This window comes from Ranitomeya variabilis, chromosome 8, assembly GCF_051348905.1.
Source record: "Ranitomeya variabilis isolate aRanVar5 chromosome 8, aRanVar5.hap1, whole genome shotgun sequence".
NCBI classification, from domain to species: Eukaryota; Metazoa; Chordata; class Amphibia; order Anura; family Dendrobatidae; genus Ranitomeya; species Ranitomeya variabilis.
The window spans coordinates 157,203,113-157,224,809 of NC_135239.1; the positions used below are offsets into that span (position 1 = coordinate 157,203,113).

General features: G+C 44.0%; 1 protein-coding gene across 1 annotated transcript in view; it reads right to left on the bottom strand.

The window, feature by feature from the left end:
* Positions 1-11,832: 11,832 nt before the first annotated feature.
* Positions 11,833-21,697, bottom strand: part of GTPBP1 (GTP binding protein 1) — a 76,401-nt gene continuing 66,536 nt past the window's right edge. Inside the window, exons 8-13 of the mRNA XM_077278795.1 lie at positions 19,165-19,309; positions 18,769-18,951; positions 18,554-18,689; positions 16,359-16,537; positions 15,461-15,643; positions 11,833-14,578 (exon numbers count right to left, since the gene is read on the bottom strand). Of these exons, the coding sequence (XP_077134910.1) occupies positions 14,489-14,578; positions 15,461-15,643; positions 16,359-16,537; positions 18,554-18,689; positions 18,769-18,951; positions 19,165-19,309 (916 nt within the window). The 3' untranslated portion in view covers positions 11,833-14,488. The remainder of the gene's footprint in view (positions 14,579-15,460; positions 15,644-16,358; positions 16,538-18,553; positions 18,690-18,768; positions 18,952-19,164; positions 19,310-21,697) is intronic.

A 21,697-nucleotide genomic window follows, 5' to 3' on the forward strand; every position in this document is an offset into this window, starting at 1 on the left:
GCCGCAAAGTGAAAGTGACGTCACCGCTGTGCTGTACCGCTGTGCTCTGCTCTCACTGTACGGCGGCAGTCAGTCAGAGCAGGAAGCAGACGGCAAGGGACCTGACGGACATCAGATGGTGAGTATGTACTGTTTGTTTTTTTTGGTAACCAGGGTAAACATCGGGTTACTAAGCGCGGCCCTGTAGTTTCAACGATGCCGAAGTCGTTCCCCTGATCGTTGGTCTCTGGAGAGCGGTCTGTGTGACAGCTCCCCAGCGACCACACAGCGACTTACCAATGATCACGGCCAGGTCGTATCGCTGGTCGTGATCGTTGGTAAATCGCTATGTGTGACGGGGCCTTAAATGCAGAATGCAAACCTTTGGTATACAAAATGTTATCTGGTTATAACTAGGGTAACCATAATTATAATTTTGGGGTATTGGTATTTTAACTTTGAATGAGGGAATTTTTTTTATAAGGTTGAAACTGTCTGAAAGAAAGAGCTGAAGATCCTGTGGTGACGTCATCACTATCATAGGGCTTTCAGCATTTATCAGCTCCGCCTCCTGATCACATGACGATGAGGTCACCACAGGTCCTTCAGCTCTCAGCAGCTCAGTCCTGGTTGTGTGCAGCTCGTGTTCTCTGTTATCAACCAGCAGCAGATTTCGGGTTCCTGCTGTTCTGGTGAGATGTGGAGAGAGGGGCAGAATGCGGAGTCGGATGGGGCAGAATGCGGAGACTGATGGGGCAGAATGTGGAGATGGATGGGGCAGGATGTGGATTTGGGTGGAAAATATATTGGCGGGGGGGCCCCATTTGGAAGTTCGCACCGGGGCCCATAACTTTGTAGTTACGCCACTGTATAGTAGCTTAGAACTGTCTTTATACTTGCAGATTCTAGGGACCAAGACGACGCAGGCAGACCCCCCAAAGTTTTGAAAACATGTAAGTATAAAGTCCCGAAAAGCTGCGTCTATCCTTTTGTATAGTAGCTTAGAACTCTCTTTATACTTGCAGATTCTAGGGACCAAGACAGACTCAGGCAGAATGTCTTCATCTGAGAGCCCCCCCTCACATCGTCAGGCACCTGAGGTTTTTTTTTTTTTTTATTCCTAAATTTTTTTTGGTACATCTCTGGTAATGTTTTTGAACCCTATATGTATTTATTCTGTTTTCACAGGAAGAAGAAGGAGGAGCAGCAGCAGCAGCTTCATGAAGGAGACGGGCAGGGTGGAGAAATGAGGGAGCGGGAGCGCATAGTGTAAGTTTTGCAGATACAGATCCTCACATAAAACACACTACACTCAACACAAACATTCAGCACAGCACACACACGGTACATATGCCTCCATCCAAGCACATAATTTTGTTATTTTTTTATTTATTTTTTTTATTAGTCTTCACAATCCGGGGCTCGACGTAGAGTTCCTCAGAGCACCTCCCATAGTCGTCGGAATGCTAGGCGCGGCAGTCACCGCTGAGTAAGTTCCTTTTTTGGTTTGGTGTTTAGCAAACTGTAAAATTCATGTGTTATAATCTTTCCCTTTTTATTCTTTTTTTTTTTTTTTTGTTAAAAGGCTTCACAGCGTGCTCCCGAACAGGATGAGGAAGAGGAGGAGGGCATAGACGTGGACACCCTCATCCAAGCGGTCCAAAGTCGGGAGCCGCTATGGAAGATGTCGGACCACCGCCATGCTGACCAGTACGTCACCCGACGGCTATGGGAGGAAGTGTGCAATGCTGTTATTGATAACTGGGAGGAACTCGATGCTGGGGCCCAGGATCTAGCACGTAAGTAAGTAAACAGTTCATTAACGTGTGTTAGCATGATTTAATGTGTTGTATAGTAACCAATTTTTGCTTTCTCTTTCCAGGTAACAGGGTAATCATGCGGTGGCGGTCACTGAGGGATCGCTTTAAGAGGGAGTTCAATAAGGAGATGCAGGCCCCGAGTGGATCTAGAGGACGCAGGAGCAGGTATAAGCATTCCAGAGCCCTGTCGTTCCTCCGGTCGACGCTGCTGAGCAGAAGGTAAATATTCAACACCACAAGTTTTCAGTCAAACTGTTAAAATGTGTAACCTTCAATTTTTTTGTTGGCAGCTAGGGAAATTGTAATATCAAGATACTAATTTTTTTGTTTCTTCTTTAACAGTACTGTCAGCAGCACTCGGGAGCCTGCATCAGAGTTGCACCCCTCTGGAGCGATCCCTCAGGGGTCCGCCACCGGGGACTACGTCGACCCTTCTGTGTCTGCACCTTCCCTTTTGTGTGATCCCTCGGCCCAATCCACCAGCGCTGGAGCAGCAGGGCGGACTTCGTCACTTGAAGCTGCAGGTGATGAGATGGAGTTCCCTTTACCCCACCCCTCTGACACTGCCGCAACATCTAGACCACCTTTGGGGTCAGGACGGCAGCGCCAGAGAGGTCAGGAAAGGAGCTATGCGCCTGAATTTTTGCATTTGAATGCAGCCTTCCAGAATGCCATCAAGCTTTTGGGTGAGCAAACGTCTGCTGGTTACAATATGCTTCACAAAAGCATATTGGAACTCAGCAGTCGTCTGGATAGGATGCAGTCAGATGCAAACCAGTCACCAAGACACTGCTTTTTTCAGTCAGTCCTCAGGCACATGGAGAATCTAACTCCTGACCTGCAGATGCATGTGATGCAAGGCTGCCACACTGCTCCAGTGCAGGCGATGTCCCAAGCCCCTCCACCCACCCTTCATGTTTCAACACCTTTCCCCTCTCAAGTCGCCGTCTATCCTCCCGTCCATCCTCCTTCTACTCCTTCGCCATACCTTTCTTCCCCCCTCAGTATTTCCCAGTTCCTACCTTCCCCTTTCCATTCTTCCCCTTTAACTTCACCGTTCCCAATCCCACCAACACCTTCACCATACCTCCCACAAACCACATCTGTACCTCAACTCCCTGCCCAACCTCATGTTTTCACCACCCATTCCACTTCTGTTCCTCCCCGTGATGTCCTGTCCCCCCCTATCGACGTGGCCCGCCCTGTCAGCCCCTCCGCTACTATCTCCACCCCAAATTATGAGAACCTTTAAAAACTTTATGTAAATAAAACTTTTTGTGGTTTAAAAACAATTTTATTGTCTCTCTTTAAAAAAAAAAAAAAAAAAAACTGTATTAAAACCACCAAGGTTATGGCAATAGTAAACATTACAAAATGTTTAAAGGGTACCGGTACAAAACATACAAAATACTGCAAGGTTAACCAAACAAAAAAATGGTATTTTTAAAAGTTTGAAAAAATTTTTTTTTACACCATTTCATACTGCCAGTCAACTGATCCTGCAGGAGACATGAAGTAGTCTGCAAAATTGTCCCGCATTCTGGAGACTGCTACTGGACTGCGAAAAGTTGTGTTGTGGTAGTCCGGCAAGGTGGTTTCTGACACATTATCCTCTAGGGAAACATGTTCTTTTGATAAAACAAAATTGTGAAATACCACGCAAGCCTTCACCACATCATCGAGTTTCAGTCTGCAGTTTAATGGCAGTTAGTAGCACTCTCCATTTGGCAGTTAGGATACCAAAAGCACATTCCACTACTCTGCGTGCTCTGGTTAAACGGTAATTGAAAATTTTCTTCCTCTGGGTCAGTCCACTACTTCCAAAGGGTTTAAGCAAATGTGGGGAAAGCTGGAAGGCATCATCTCCAACGCAAACAAATGGTAACGGTGGACCGGTGGTTCCAGGGAGAGGTCTAGGGGGCGGAAAGTCAAATGTCTCTCCATACAACCGACGCCCCATTGGTGAACTTTTAAAAATCTGTGAGTCATTTGCGCGTCCATACGCACCGATATCCACAGCGATGAACTTGCAGTGTGCGTCGGCTATGGCCATCAATACAATTGAAAAGTACTTTTTGTAGTTGTAAAATTCAGATCCAGAGCCAGAAGGTTTTACAATCCTTATATGCTTCCCATTGACTGCCCCGACACAATTTGGGAATTGGCATATTTGTTCAAAATTGTGGGCAATCTCCAGCCACCTCTCCTGTGGTGGCTCTGGAATGTATTCCGCTTGTAAGCAATCCCACAATGCCCGGCAGGTATCTCTGATGATCCCGGAGATGGTGGATATCCCAAGCCTAAACTGGAAACGTAGGGATGAGAACGACTCTCCAGTTGCAAGGAATCTGTTAACAAAAGGAAAAGACAATAATTAATAAAAACTTCAAAAAACATCATTACAGTTATAAGTCTGATGAATGAGAATAATTAAAAAAAAATAAAAAATAACTTACCGAATAGTCACCATGAGACGCTCCGCTGGTGATATGGAGAAGCGCATCTGGGTGTCTCGTCTCCGTATAGAGTCTTCCACACGACCCAATAAAATTTCGAAATTTTCGGCCTTCATCCTCACATAGTTGAAGAACTTCTGAGGGTTTTCCCTCAGTTCAATATAAAGTGTTGAATAAACACCACGGGTCATGCGTTGGGCTGTGATGGGATGGATCCACAGCCTTCTCTTCCGCCGCTGCCGCAGGATCCGCAGGCTTTCCTCCTCCTTGTCCCGAACGATGACTGCCAACCGATTTGCCTCAAAAGTAAAATCCGCACATATCTTCGCTGTGTTTGCCAGTACTTGCTCCATCGCTGCCACTTTCTCTAATAAACCCTTTCAAAGATGTGATGTAAATACACAGTATATATAGTTTTCCAGTAGTTTCCAGTAGCCAATCACATTGAGATCCTCCCCTTCCAAAAAACGGATCCGTCAAAAAACTGTTCCAACGGATGAAAAAACGGACACGACGGTTCCGACGGATCCGTTTTTGTGGCGGATCAATATAACTGATCCGTCAAAAAAACGGATCCGTCGGAACAGTTTTCCCAACAATTTTGATGGATCCGTCACGATGTCGGAGGTGACTGACGCCAAACAACTGAAGTGTGAAAGAGGCCTTAGGGTTGGGATTAGGCCTCTTTCACACTTCCGTCGGTACGGGCCCGTCCCAATGCGTCGGGCTGACGTACCGACGGACGTTGTGAATTTTCTGCACGTCGTGGGCAGCGGATGGACGTATCCGCTGCCCATTCTGCAGTCCGGGGAGGAGGGGGCGGAGTTTCAGCCGCGCATGTGCGGTCGAAAATGGCGGACCCGTCGCACAAAAAACGTTACATTGAACTTTTTTGCGATGACGGTCTGCCAATTACCAACGCATCCAGTGCACGACGTATGGAACGTGTATCCATACGTCGCGATGCGTCGGTAATACAAGTCTATGTGGAAAAAAGCATCGTGCGGGCAACTTTGCAGGATGCGTTTTTTTCACAGAACGACGCATTGCGATGTTCACATTCCTACGGAAGTGTGAAAGAGGCCTTAGGGTTAGGGGTGTGTTGGATTAGGGTTTCAATTAGAATTGGGGGGGTTTCCACTGTTTAGGCACATCAGGGCCTCTCCAAACGCGACGTGGCATCCGATCTCAATTCCAGTCAATTTTGCATTGAAAAGTCAAACGGCACTCCTTCCCTTCCGATCTCTGCCATGCGCCCAAACAGTGGTTTACCCTCACATATCAGGTATCAGCGTACTCAGGACAAATTGCACAACAACTTTTGGGGTCCAATTTCTTCTGCTACCCTTGGGAAAATAAAAAAAATTGGGGGCAAAAAGATCATTTTTGTGAAAAAATATTATTTTTTTTTATTTTAAGGCTCTACATTATAAACTTCTGTGAAGCACTTGGTGGGTCAAAGTGCTCACCACACATCTAGATAAGTTCCTTAGGTGGTCTACTTTCCAAAATGGTGCCACTTTTGGGGGGTTTCAACGTTTAGGCACATCAGGGGCTCTCCAAATGTGACATTGCGTTTGATAAGTCAAATGGCGCTCCTTCCCTTCCGATCTCTGCCATGCGCCCAAACAGTGGTTTACCCTCACATATCAGGTATCAGCGTACTCAGGACAAAGTGCACAACAACTTTTGGGGTCCAATTTCTCCTGTTACCCTTGGTAAAATAAAACAAATTGGAGCGAAACTACATTTTTTGTGAAGAAAAGTTAAATGTTCATTTTTTGTTAAACATTCCAAAAATTCCTGTGAAACACCTGTAGGGTTAATAAACTTCTTGAATGTGGTTTTGAGCACTTTGAGGGGTGCAATTTTTAGAATGGTATCACACTTGGGTATTTTCTATCATATAGACCCCTCAAAGTGACTTCAAATGTGATGTGGTCTCTAAAAAAAAAAAAAATGGTGTTGAAAAAATGAGAAATTGCTGGTCAACTTTTAATCCTTATAACTCCCTAACAAAAACATGTGGGAAATGTTACTTATTAAGTATTTTGTGTGGTATATATCTGTGATTTAAGGGCATAAAAAAAAAAAACAAAGTTGGAAAATTGTGAAATTTTTTTCACAAACGCAGGTAATATCAAAGAAATTTTACCATGATCATGAAGTACAATATGTCACGAGAAAAACAATGTCAGAATGATCAGGATCCGTTGAAGCGTTCCAGAGTTATAACCTCAAAGGGACAGTGGTCAGAATTGAAAAAATTGGCCCGGTCAGGGGGGGGCGACAGGTTCCCTTTAAGGTTCTTAATATTAGACAGCGTAGGACCGTCCCGATCAGAGTCAGCTTGACAATGGTGGGATGGCTTTTATGCTACCGTATATACTCGAGTATAAGCTGAGATTTTCAGCCCACTTTTTTGGGCTGAAAGTAACCCTCTCGGCTCATACTCGAGTCATACCCATGGGTCAGCAGGGGAGGGGGAGCGGAGCTGTGCAATAATACTCACCTGCTCCTGGCGCGGTCCCTGGTTCCCCGGCACCGACAGCTTCTTCCTATAGTGAACGGTCACATGGTACTGCTTATTACAGTAATGAATATGGACCCGACTCCACTCCCATAGGGGTGGAGCCGCATATTCATTACTGTAATGAGTGGTACCATGTGACCGCTCACTACAGGAAGAAGCTGCCGGCGCTGGGGGAACAGACATGCTGGGACCGCGCCTGGAGCAGGTGAGTATAACTCAGTGCGCGATAGTCACCTGCTCTCCGTTCCATCGTCGGCGATGGAGTAGCCTACCTAGCGGATGCGTCGGTAGACTCCTTGAAGTTAGCAGCAAGATCGGCTGGTCTTTCGAATGCTGCTCGTCGCACACTTTGGCTTAGAACCTGGAAAGGGGATGCTCAGGCTAGAGCCAAGTTGTGTACGATTCCATGCAGAGGTGAGTACCTATTTGGCCCCGTGCTGGATGATATCCTTGCGAAGGCAAAGGACAGGAAGAAAGGATTTCCTAAGGTCTTTATTCCTACTTTTAGAAACGCCTTCAGAAGACGGATGCCCTTCAGAAGATTTCAATCTGACCACCAGGGGTATAGCCAAGTTTGGGAACCAGCGGAGCAGAAGAAAAAAAGGTGCATACTTCAGAAGCTCTTCTTCATCAAGAGGTAGACGCAACTATAGATAGAACTGATCTCCCAGTAGGGGGTAGATTAAAATACTTTCTTAACCAATGGACCAAGATAACTTCTAGTAGCTGGATCCTAGGGGTAGTTGAGTCAGGGTTGAAGTTGGAGTTCCAGAAGATACCTCCGAATCAGTTTATTTTGACTACTCTTGATTCTCCGATTCAGCAACAGGCCTTGGAGAAAGATTCAGAATTAAAAAGCGAGTTATTGTAGAAGTTCCAAGGGATCAGGAGAAGAAGGGGTTTTATTCTCCCCTATTTTTGATTACTAAGCCTGATGGGTCCTTTAGGACTATCATTAATTTACGGAAGTTGAATAAATTTCTCCAATATCACACTTTTAAAATGGAGTCCATTAAGTCGACAACTAAACTTTCATTTCCCAGGTGTTACATGTCGGTACTGGATCTAAAAGATGCGTACTACCATCTACCAGTTTACAGAGATCACCAGCAGTTCCTCAGGATGGCGGTGCGGTAAGATCAGGTTAGGCATTTTCAGTTTATGGCAATGCCCTTTGGCCTGTCCATGGCTCCAAGAATATTTACTAAGATTATTGCAGAGGTAATGGCCCATGTCAGGGAGAGGGATACCCTTGTGGTACCCTACTTGGATGATTTCTTAATAGTTGGGAATTCAATCTGCCAATGTAAGGCCCGTGTAAACGCTATCATATCGTCTCTGCAGGAACTCGGTTGGATGATCAATATAAAAAAGTCAAAACTAGAACCTTCCACGCGTCAAGTTTTGCTGGGTATTCTTCTAGACTCAGAGAAGCAGTCATGTTTTCTACCAGAAGACAAGAAAGAAAGGATTGTGCGCAAAGTCAGAACAGTGAGGAAGAATTCGGATCTAACTCTAAGAGACGCAATGTCCCTGCTAGGGCTCAAGCTCATACTCGAGTAATGCAATCAGAGATCCTCGAAGCTGAAAGAAGGCTTCAGGGTTATCTGGATGGGAGACTCAGGCTATCACCAGACACTCTTTACGATCTAAGATGGTGGCTAGACATACTCAATCTGTCAAGAGGAGTTCAATGGAGCATCAGGCCGGACAGAGTAGTTAAGACCGATGCCAGTCCATTTGGTTGGGGAGCCCACATGGGGGAGGTTCTGGCCCAGGGAAAATGGTCAGGTCTAGAATCCCAAAGCTCTTCAAATTTAAAAGAACTCTTAGCGGTCAGATATGCGCTCCTTTACTTTCTACCATCTCTGAAGGGTTCACATGTACGGGTACAGACCGACAATACGACAGTGGTGGCCTACCTCAATCATCAAGGAGGGACAAGGTCACAATCTCTAAGGTCCATTGCAGCTCAGATACTTACTTTAGCCGAAATTCACTTCCTTTCCCTGTCAGCAGTCCACATAAGGGGAGAGCACAATGTAAAAGCGGACTCGCTCAGTCGACATTTCCTTCGGCAGGGGGAATGGTCTCTGCACCGACAAATAATCAAACAGATAGACTCTGGGGGTTACCAGTCAATGATCTGTATGCTACGAGGGAAAACAGACAGGTCAGGGAGTTTGCGTCACTCCAGGTAACAGACCGTCCACGCATAGTAGATTCCCTTCAGGTCCGTTGGAGCTTTCCTCTAGTTCTCAGGAAGCTCAGGGAAGAGAGGGCAAGAATAATTCCGTTTGCCCCCTTCTGGCCCAAGAGACCTTGGTTTTCTCTGCTCAGGGCTATGTCAGTGACCGATCCTTGAGTATTACCAGTAGTTCCGGAGCTCCTTTCTCAAGGTCCATTTCATCATCCCAATACGGAGAGTCTTCATTTGACGGCGTGGAACTCGAGAGGGAGTTACTAAAACAGAGAAGGTTTTCAGAAGCCTTAATATCTACCTTGCTAAAAAGCCAGAAAGATCACTACAAGAATTTATTCTAGGGTCTGGAAGAAATTCCTGTCATTCAATCAGCAACCCCTCACGGATCAGGTTCCAATTCCGGCCATTCTGGAATTTCTGCAGAAAGGTCGGGAGTTGGGTTTAGCAGTTAGCACTCTTAGGGTTCAGGTTTCAGCCTTAGGAGCCCTATATAATAGTAATGTGGCAGGGAAGAGGTGGATTTCTAGGTTTATTGAAGCGACTGATCGTAGTAACCCAGTTCATATTGCTAGATTGCCACCTTGGGATCTAAATTTAGTGCTTGATGCGTTAACACAACCCCCCTTTGAACCATTAGAGTCTACTTCAATAAAAATGTTAACCTTAAAGACGGTTCTTCTCTTAGCATTAACATCTGCTAGGAGGGTTAGCGATATCCAAGCGATATCAGTCGATCCTCCCTACCTAATGATCCTTCAGGAAAAGATTGTTTTGAAACCAGATCCTGCATACTTACCAAAGGTAGCGTCTAGGTTTCATAGGAGTCAGGAGATATATCTACCATCCTTTTTTGGCAATCCAGTCTCAGAAGAGGATAAAAGATGTCATATTCAAGATGTTAAAAGAGCAGTATTAGAGTATTTGAATAGGACACAAAGCTGGAAGCAGAGTAGGGTTTTGTTTGTTTCTTTCCAGAATCGGAAGAAGGGTTCGAGTGTCACAAAGAGTACTATCGCTAGATGGATCAGGAAAGCGATATACCTTGCATATTCTGCCAAAGGAGAGACTCCACCAGAAGGCATCAAGGCCTACTCCACTCGAGCTATGGCCTCATCCTGGGCGGAGAAGGCAGATGTTCCCATTGACATATGTAAGGCGGCAACATGGTCATCACCTTCCACCTTTTATAAGCACTATCGCCTTGATCTATCGGCCAATTCCAGACTACACTTTGGGCGTTCAGTACTTAGTGCTGTGGTCCCACCCAGATAAATAGTCTTTGAAAGTCACTCGTAGTGGGTGCTGTTGTGGCGATAGGAAAACTGGTTTTTATTTACCGGTAATAGGATTTTACAGAGTCCACGACAGCACCCGTACATTTCCCCCCCCTGTTTAATCACTAATTCTTGCACTCTATTCGAAGGTGTGCTTTGAGTTCTCTATAGAGGTGATGGTATTTAGTATTGTTTAAGGTATTATTATCATGTACTGATTCATTGGCGGTATCCCTCGTACTCTGGAACACAAACTGGATAAGCGAGGGGGACCGCCCCTTTTTAACCTGTAGGTTCCTGTCCGGATAGTGGGCAGATCCCCTCTCTCGTAGTGAGTGCTGTTGTGGACTCTGTAAAAATCCTATTACCGGTAAGTAAAACCCGGTATATATATATCTTACTTCATATCGGCCAAATCTGGTGACAGGTTCTCTTTGAACAGCTTATGCGGGACCATTTTATTTCTTCCTATTGGGCTAAGCTTTGACAGGCAGGTAGCTGCTAATTACTTGCCTGTTCTGCCCAGCATCGGCTTAGACCGTTCAGACTGCTCCTACCAGTGACTCTGCTGCTTCACATCAACAGAGCGGCTCTTCTTCTACTGGCGTGACTGCCATCAACATGCCGATTAACTGCTGGCTTCTTGCAGTTATGCAGCAGTGAGCCGGCAGTCAATCAGCATGACATCAGAAGTCATACCCAACCGATAAAATAGAGCGGAAGAGAAGCAGCTGCTCTGTCCGTGACATCACCGTAAGCAGCAGAATCGCCGGCATGAAGAGTTTGGAACCACTCTGAGCCGCCATAGATTAGTGCCAAGCACAACAGGCAGGAGGCTGTTAGTACTTAGGCTTCTTTCACACTTGCGTCGGTACGGGGCAGTCACAAAGCGTCGGCGCAACGTACCGACGGACAGTGGTGATTTTCTGCACAACGTGGGCAGCGGATGCAGTGCTTCAACGCGTCCGCTGCCCATAGTAAACTCCTAGGGAGGAGGGGGCGGAGTTACGGCCGAGCATGCGCAGTTTAAAATGCAGGACACGACGTACGGAAAAAACATTCCCTTGAACGTTTTTTCGCTACGACAGTCCGCCAAATACCGACGCATCCAGTGCAAGTCTATGGGGGAAAAAACGCATCCTGCGAGCACATTTGCAGGATGCGTTTTTTTTCCCCAAAACGACGCATTGTGACAGATCTAAAAAGACGGAAGTGTGAAAGTAGCCTTTAAAAATAAAATTAAAATGATCCCGGATAACCCCTTTAGGTATGATGAAAATTGCAATTGAGACGGAGCAATGAAGGTGTGGCAGCCTTAGAAACACAATAAATCCTGTGATAATTCATGGTCTTGAAGGTTTGAGTAAGCAGTTTAGTGACCGCATTCATGTGAAATGCACACAAGTGGTAAAGTGCTAACTACACAAGCTTGGCTTCTCTCTATTTAAGTGAATTGACAAACTTCTAAATCGACACAACCACCTGGATATACCCTGTAAGATAATAAATCAGTTACGAATCCTTTAAATCAGGTAGTGGGAAGAAGGACGATATGTCCAGTCAAACATATATGGAAACAGATTTAATGATTACAAGTGCCATTTTTGATAAATTAATCTGCTTCGCCATGGGTTTAAATGAGTGGCAACATATTTACACTGAAGACAAATCTTTAAAAAGAAAGAACACGAGTTTGGTAAAGACTGAAGAAAATTGTTTTAACCAATAATGACAGATTGAAAATTTGCAAGGTTAAAACAACTTGTCCAAATGGTGCAAACAATATTATGTTACTATAATAAATATAAAAGGGGCACTATTTTTGTTTTCTTAGAAGTGGCATGACAAATATTTAAGTGGCCGTTCAGGATTAAGTTAAAAGGATCTGATTTTTTTTTTTCTCATCAGAAAGATGCAATTGTGCCCATGGGCTTTGTCTGGTATTGCTATTCAGCCACATTCACGTCGACTGCAAAGCTAAACACACATATGTGCGGCATGAACGGGCAACTTCCTTTTAAACCAGTGCAATATAAATCTTGGGATCAACATGACGGCCCACAGGGACAGAACGCTAGTGCAAACATAGCTATATACAGAAATATTAAACGGTTTCTCCCTGTTTAACAATGAATTGATTCAACACAAAAAAACAAAAACCTCTAAATAAACGATGACAAATAAAAATGTGTATCAGGCAAATTGGATCATGGAAAAAAATAAAACTTGTGGGTTTTACAATTATTACAACCTTTTTGAAAATAATAAAAATAAAATTATGTATTTATTTTTAACCCAGAAAGCACCAGACAAGGACCATGGGAAAAAAAATGCTATTTAAGAAAAAAAGAAAGACCCCTTCTCTAAACTTATACAACCCCTTTAATGAAAAGCATAAGAGCGGCATATATTACTGATGGGTTTGAGGGTATAAAAAAACAAAAACAGAAGCCTAGGGACTAACTGATTATTCCAAAGGTAGAATCTACAGTAGTTCTTCGATGTCACATTATATCATCAGTGAAGTATAAAGGAAACAGCGCCACAGCTGTCCACACTTTGTATTGCAGCTTGGCTCCATTCATTTCATTGGAGCAGCAGTTCTACAAAGGTTTGCTGACAAACCTATGGAATGGTTGTCAGATGTGAGATTTGATGTGTCAGTACACCGTGCTGCTGTATAAACAGCAGACCCACAGAGGAATAGCAATTTCGCAGTTTCTATTAATATGCGTTTCGTACTCGCACCGATCTCTTTTTAAAAAACAAAACTACATATCACCATCTTGTGCTTTATACAGCAGCGCGGTCTACTCTGAAACGTCAGTCTCCTTTTCCTACTGATTGATCTGCAAAAAAGAATTCACCTTCAACTGCCGACGGGACTGCGGCAGCTGTAATATTCATGGGCCATGGGTGACCATCACAACCCTTCCAGGTCAGCAACTCCATGACTCCCTTCTCATCTGTACCTGTCAATATCCCCCTATGTGTGCTTGTCTCCCCCGCCACCCCCCGTTTTTTTGGTCTACCAGATTTGGCAGCCCGATCCCATATATTTTGCAGCAGGACTGCTTCCATGCATATCTTTTCTGTGGCCAACCAGTGAATTAATGCCTCACACTCAAAAAAGAGTTTAAAAATTAGAATATTAAAATGGGCTGAAAGTTTTGCAAAATCCCTATTTTTACAAGTCCCTTGAGATGACTAGACCAATCTGTCTAGGCCCCTAGATGTGAGGAAAATTAATAGATCATGTTCAATGTTCCCTACATCCCCATCCTATCTGGGTGTGGAGAGAAGACAGTTGGGGCGGTACAGCAGCACCCACCCATATCATCTATTATTTGGGACAGGGTGAGTGCACAGTACTTGCTGGGAGGGTGTCCCAACTACCATACTGTCCTGTGGTCACCAGTGCCGCTCCATGACCAGTATCAGATTGGACAGGGGGGTATGCTTAGATAACCCCTTTAAACACTGATGTATTTCAATTCTCCTTCTTGCAATAACACATAAGAAACAGATTACAAATAAATACAGCTTACCTGACTGGGACTTAAAAGTATTTGTTTTTACAGTTTAGTCTGAAAAATAACAAGTTGCAAATGGTACGACATGCCACAAGTGGAGAAATGGGTGTTCAGAAGTAACCTCTGCCATCTTGTGTTACTCTTACTGAGGAGCAATGTACAGTCCAATTTGGAGGATAAGTAAAGAGGCACAAGATTAAATTAAAACTCCTATTTATCTTAAATAATGTATTGAAAGTCTCTTGCTTGGAAATGTCGGGATACAGAAACTTTGAAGTAGGTGATTGAGCTGGAAGGTTTCGCTACACGATCGCATTAGACTTCTCTCCTCCCATTTTACATGGGGTAACGTATTAACTTCTGAAGAAAAGGACATTAAAAAATAAAAAACACACATTAAGACCACTCTTTAAAATTCCCATTGAATTGATAAGAGTTACAGCTACAATCCGGCTGAGCATGAAAATAATGTGCTCTTCAGATCATCGTGAAGCCAGTCAAGAGCAAGTCAGGACACAAAACTGATGAAACTACTGTGAACGGCTGCTAGGATCGCCGCTGATAAACAGTAATCCATGGGGCTTTACTGGACTGATGTAGATGGAACCGCAGGAGAGCCGGGAGGGTCAGCTTCTTTCCATTAAACAGTGATTGGGGCTGTTGGACCACACAGGAGTTGAGCAGTCATGTCTAACAACCCCCTGCTGGGGCACATGTCCCCTGGGACTTCACTTTATGCCTCTGTCCACCACGACGTCGGCCTCCTCCTCCGGTCTTTGGCTGGAAATACAAGTGTTATAATGTAACAAGTTCACATAAGCAAAGAAAACCCAGCAGCTCGCCAGACATGAGTGACATCCGTGGATCCCATCACCATTTACATGGTAAAAGTATTACAGAAAAAAAGATTGTTGGTTTGCGATGGATCTTAATCCATTTTTTGTGCCTCCTAAGATGTATGGAAGATGCCTTTATCTATTCCTCAATATAAATATCAGTCAAAGTTGTTATTCCATGAACAAGAGTGCCATTTAATCAACATTTCATCTGTGTGTGTGATATAATACAGGGCAAGAGAGCCTGATTCCAGGGATGTGTGTCACTTATTACACTGTGTTTTATCAGCAGGAGATCACTGCAGGTCTAGATCTCATGTGCAGAGCAAGCAGGCTCATCTATATAACCCGCCCCTACCACTGATGAACACTGCTACACCTACAATAGATAAAACAGGGATTCCAGCAAAACTACCCTAAGCAGCCCGGTAAGTGATACATAGATGGAATCAGGCTTCTTTCCCTATATTATAATGCTCTCAGATTACATAGCAAAACCTGCTGACATTCCTTTAAACTTAAAGTGTGCTAGAGTACATTGTGCCGCATCAGTTAAGAGGCATACACATACACACACACACACACACGCAGGTCTGAACTATTTATTGTGCCTAGAATTCGGTCCCAAAATGTAATAACATTGCTGGTATCAAATCAGCCCCAGGCACTCCCAGAATACTCTGCCCATTCTTTGAAGAAATGGTGAGTAGTAGATCTGAAAATATCCCAATCATTTCATAAACGTGATCAATTGCTTCCAATTTCTAGCATGCTTAGAAATGTAGTGCTGCTCAAGGAACTGATAAGTGTTTTTTTTCCCTTGTACCTGTGCTTGTAGTGAGGCCGCTACTGCGGTGGCTGCAGCATTTGCTGTCGGAGAAACCTCATCGGTTACTGCTGTTCCCGGGCTGGGTTCATCTTTTTTCCCAAGTGGGCTCTTTTTGGTGGACTGCATCTTTACTTGCTGTGGTTTTGAGTTCATCGGTAAGTTGTTTGTGCTCTGTAACAACTAGCGATGACAAAACAATTACAGTTCTCATATCCCATTTCTATTGTTGGATTAAGAACAATAAAAAAAGCCACAAACACATTTTTGACAATTGTGTGAATAATACAGTGTGTGTGACTAAACATGCAGATCTGTACGTGGTCATTTATTAACTTAAAAAAATATTTTTTTTTTATAAAATGCCACCGCTAATAGCGTCTGCAGATACACAATTATTCCACCCCTTCATGCCAATCATATTGAGAAAAGCAACCTTTACTCCAGCACACTGCCACGATCATTCTCAGCGCTTCAACTATATTATAAAGATCAATTAAACATCAAACGCGTTTCAAACAACTACATGTCCTAATTTACTAGAGATGTGAAGCACTCAGCATTAATGTTTTGCTAGTGCTAGATTAAAAGTCCCTGCTCTGAATCAAAACTCCATAATGTCTTTAGTAAACAGAACCCCTCTGGCTGTTACAACCTGCTGAAAATGTGATGCACATAGCCAGACACCAGCTATTGGCAACGTTCCTGACGAATCTTACACTATCCCTCATGGGCAATGGTCTCTAGCTCATTAATATTCTTGGGTTGTCAAGAAAGTGCTTCCAAAATAGAAGAGAAAACATAAAATTAACAGAAAAGACATTGCCTCTGAATTTCATTATTTAGCAGATCTAGTCTCCAGTGCTTTAGGGATAAATAGAACCTTTTAACAAAATACCTTAGTTATGGTGCCCACAGCTTTGGTTCGGCCCTCTCTGAAAACCAGCCTTTGGTCTATATGCAAGTACTCAGGGGTCTTGATGAATCTGAAGTGAACAGTCGCTTTATCACCAGTACGGAGGCAGTCACGGCTCATGCTCAGGATGGTAGCAGTTTGGCGAATACTTCCACAATGTACTAAAGAGAACAGGTCATTCATTTCTTTGTATATCTAATTGACTAATCCAAAGTATAAAACAATTAATAGTATTGGAACCAAAAAGTTTTCCACATTCACAGCCACTGGACCTACAGTTCCATGCAAAGGTTTTCAGCAGGCATAGAAGAAAATACTGTGAAGAATGCTTTTCAAAAACGGAAGTGTTTTTTTTTGTCCTCAAAAAGAAGTACGGTACTTTGAAACACATAGACCTAAAGAAACTGTATATTATCCTAGTCTGGACCTGGATGTATTACCTTCTACCTGCAGCACGGAATTCTCCACTTTTTCCGTTCCACCTAATTCTACTTGGTCCTTGGACCTGCTGCAGCTGGGATTACATCCTCACTTAAAATGTTGTGTGATCACAACATTATCAGGTTTGCAAAACATTTCATTATTTTATCTGATTTAACAGGATAAGACCCTTTTGCGCTTTTCGCCCTTCCTTAGCATTCCTAAACTCTGCTACAATTGAGAGGCTGTGGAGAAAGGGTCATGTCACAGGTCATACACCTCATCAAGACTGAGCATTTCACCAAGACACAGGTTAGTTACAATGCATCAGTAAGGTCTCCCACAGGCAAAGATTTCAAAGTAGACTGGGGTTTCAAGATGTGCTGTTCAAGCGCTTTCGAAGAAGCACCAAGAAAAGAGCAACAATGAGGACCATAGATGAAGTGATCGGCCAAGAAAACTTGCAGCAGATGAAAGACACAGCACGCTTACTTCCCTTAAAAATTGGAAAATTTGTAGCAGTGCCATCAGCTTAGAACTGGCAGGAACTAGTGAGACACCATTACACCCATCTACAGTTCTAAAAAGTCTGGCTAGAAATGATGTTCATGAAAGAACGGAGACCAAAAAGCCATGCCTTTGACATATAAATCAAGGCCAATTAACTCATCTAAAAACATAGGAAGCGGGATCCAGAAAACTGGCTTCAAGGTGCTCTGCATTGAGGAGTCTAATTTTCAAATATTTCCCTATAACAGAAAGAAGTTTTTTGCTGAAGGGATGGAGAGTGGTGCATTAATCAGTGAGGCATGGTGGAGACTGCTTTTCAGCCACTAGAGTTGGAGGATTTGGCCACGATTAAGAATGTCCTCAATACTGAGAAATACAGGTAGATACTTATTAATCATTCAATACTGTCAGGGAGGCATCAGATTTGCTCAAACTTATTCTACAGCAGGTGAACGGCACAAAGCCTATGTTATTAAGAACCATACTTTTACATATTCTGGCTGATAACCGGTTCATGCAGCATTACATGAACACCCAATTTCCTACATTATGGCTGGTCCGAACAACAAAAGCAAATGTTACCATCCACCTTTATTGTCTCCCCTTTTCCTCATAGATTGTAAGCTTGCGAGCAGGGCCCTCATTCCTCTTGGTATCTGTTGATCTATGTGCTTACTGTTATGCTGTAATGTCTATTGTCTGTACAAGTCCCGTCTAAAATGTAAAGCGCTGCGGAATATGTCAGCGCTATAGAAATAAAAATTATTATTATTATCTTCAATGTGAAGACCTGAAAGTGATGATAATCCCCCAACAGCGCCCTGATCTCATCATTAGGTTTGTCTGGAATTTCATGAAGAGACAGAAGATTTGTGGTTACACCAATTATTGATTTAGCTCTTTCATTCACTTTCCATTTTGTTAAATGATAAACACAACACTGCTATTTTTGAAAGCATTCATACTTTGCAGCATTTTTGCACACCTGCCTAAAACTTCAGTATATGTATTACTCAACATATTCTTCAGCCATTTACGTCTTATAAAAGGTGACCTCGAATTTATATTCTACCAAGAATAGCCTTATTCATATTCAAGTAATTTTAGACATGAATGGAATGAAATGAAAGTCCAACACAGGTCTTAGGGATTATATATGAAAGAGCCGTCATAGTGATGATTGATTTACATACATAATATATGGTCCTATTGACATTTTAGTTAAAAGATAGAAGAAATGTATTTACCCATCGCCTGGTATCGCGGGCTGATTGTGGTCGGATGATGCAGCACCAAGATCTCCGCTTCAAACTCCCAGGATGCCTGAGGATTAAGGCGCGGGGAAACCATCACCATGCCCTTCCTGATGGAAGAGCGTTTAATCTGAAGAGGAAATACATTATTATCTGGCTGCCTATAGATTAGACAATTTGGACTGTTTCTTTCTTCACAGAACACTTACCTTTTTCAAAGCAAAGGATGCAGTCTGTCCACCTCGCACCTCTTTAACAGGCATACGCTTTCGATGTATTGACTTCACTGCAATGGATGTAAAGCTCCCCAGTGGGTCTGGTCCAAGCAGCAGCAGATCATTAAGCTTAATCAGGCCCCTTAGGGTAGTTCCAGAAACCACAGTGCCTACACCCTAAACAGATTGAGGATTTAAGAAAAATTGCAGAACACCATACTCCTGAAGAACCCAGACCCAATACACAGGTTTATCATTTTCAAAACCTCTGTGACAAACGTCCTCTCCACAATTTGCACAAGGTATGCCATTTTGACATTTATTGGTGCAAGGCTGCCAAACTATGGCGGATGTCTTTTTTTTTTTAAACAGACAATTCTTTGACCTTACCGGTACTGAGTAAGTGTCATCAATCTGGAACTCTGCAGGTTCTTCCTCCCTGGAGCTAGTGCGTGGAGACAGCAAATTTAGGAACATCTTCAGCAGATCCAGATTCTCCCCAGTTACATTTGATATCTGAAAGATTGGACACATCCTGTAAAAGAAAGGCAAGCCATTAATGTGTTACTAAAATGAGCAAACACCAACAACAAAGTTTAATTAAAAAAAAAAAAAAAAAAAATCAGATCTTTAAAAAGGGGTTGTCCCCTTTAAAGGGAACCTGTCACCAGGTTTTGCTGAGAAGAGATACGGCCACCTTCTTTCAGGGCTGATATACAGCATTCTATAATGCTGTATATAGCCCCCTAACGGACCTGCAAAAGAAAAAAAACAACTTATTATACTTACCTGGTGGCGGTCCGGTCTGATGGGCGGTGCTTGTCTTGGTCCGGTGCTTCCCTTCTTGCGATGCCGCCCTCCTGCTTGTTTCGTGTGGATGACGCGTCTCCTCGGCACTGAACTCCTGCACAGGTGTACTTCTATGTGCTGTGGAGGGAATAGCAAAGTACTGAAGAGCACAGGTGCCGGGAAAAGGTCAAAGAGCCCCAGCGCCAGCGCATTGCAGTACTTTGGTCTGCCCTCCACAGGACAGAGAAGTACGCCTGTGCAGGAGCGCTGTGCCGAGGAGACTGTGGATGACAAAGGGACGAGTCATCCACACGAAGGAAGCAGGAGGATGGGGGATTGCACGAAGATGGGAGGCACCGGACCAAGACCAACGATGCCCCTCGGACTGGACCGCCCCGCAGGTAAGCATAATAAAAGTTAGTTTTCTTGTCTTACAGGTCGGGTTAGGGGCAGATATACAGCATTAGAGAATGCTGTATATCAGCCCTGAAAGGTGATGGCTGCATCTCTTATCATCCAAACCTGGTGACAGGTTCACTTTAAAAGCACAGGTATAGTATATGGGCAGCAGTGTGGTTACTTACTCTTCCCTGTGTGCACAGTGCCTCACCAGCTGGCCAGGGTTCTGTTTGATGGCATTGGTAACATCACATCAACATCGTTGCAGCCAATCACAGAGCTTAAAGGGCCACTGTCACCCCCCTCCAGCCGTTATAAACTAAAAGAGCCACCTTGTGCAGCAGTAATGCTGCATTCTAACAAGGTGGCTCTTTTAGTTTTAGGTTCAAGTATACCCCAAATAAAGCGTTTTTATACTTAGCCACAATTCCTGTCTCTAGCCAGGTAGGCGGGTCCTCACTCCCCAGCTTGGCCAGCTCCTCTGCCGTCACTCCAATCTTCCTGCGCTTTCTGTGTGCAAGCCTGGCTGGGATGTCAGACGGCCAGAGCTTACTGCGTCTGCGCAGGACACCAGTACACAGCGCAGGCACCGGCTTTGAAACGATAACAGCGCTGAGGGGGCGGCGCCGAAAGCGCAGGAAGATTGGAGTGACGGCAGAGGAGCTGGTCAAGCTGGGGAGTGAGGACCCGCCTACCTGGCTAGAGACAGAAATTGTGGCTAAGTATAAAAACGCTTTATTTGGGGTATACTTGAACCTAAAACTAAAAGAGCCACCTTGTTAGAATGCAGCATTACTGCTGCACAAGGTGGCTCTTTTAGTTTATAACGGCTGGAGGGGAGTGACAGTGGCCCTTTAACAACTTATGCCGCCTACATCAGAAGAGCTTATCGATTGGCTGCAGCATTTTTAAGTTGAAGTCAGCAAACCAAAAGAGACTGGGAGCAGCATCAGAGATACTGTGCTAGACTACAATGTAGCAGACATAGCAAATGTGCGCTCTGTTGTGCATCATTTTCAGGCCTGCACACAACCCTGGAGGCAGACCCCAGACGTAGTAGACAGCGTCTGGGTGTCCATCTCCAGTAGGCGCACATGCCCCAAAAATTATGCATGACAGAACACACGTTCACTCATTATAGTCTATGGCTCCATTGGTGCATGTGCCAGAATCCAGTTTTATGGGGGGGGCGTACAGACATAAGCCCCTATGGGACCAACAAACAGGTGTCAGAACACAGTGTGAAAGGGCTCCAGTACTCAATGATTAAAATGTAATCTTTTATTATTAAATTATTAAAAGAACATCATGATAAGTGCACTACACAAACCATCACCATAACAACAGACACAACCAATAGGAAAGGCCAGGGTGGTGCCTAGCCCTGCACTTCACTATGTGCACCCTACCTGGCAGCGGAGGTTGGCACCCTATTACCTACGCAGATGGCCCCCCTGCTGACCGTCGGCTATCCCTACTATCCCTGTTGGGCCCTTATAGGGTGGGATAGTTGATTAACATACATATATTGTGCCGACTGTCATACTTAGAATCTGGTCCACAGGGATATAGTGGAAATGTGGGACTGTCCCTATCTTGTCCCTGCCTGTCAGCGGAGGTTGGCACCCTATTGACAAATTTTACGTGATTGGCGCCCCCGCTCCTCGACGGCTGATGCCCTACTTTATCCCTTATTAAATAGATATAAACCAAAAATAGTAATATTAATAATAAG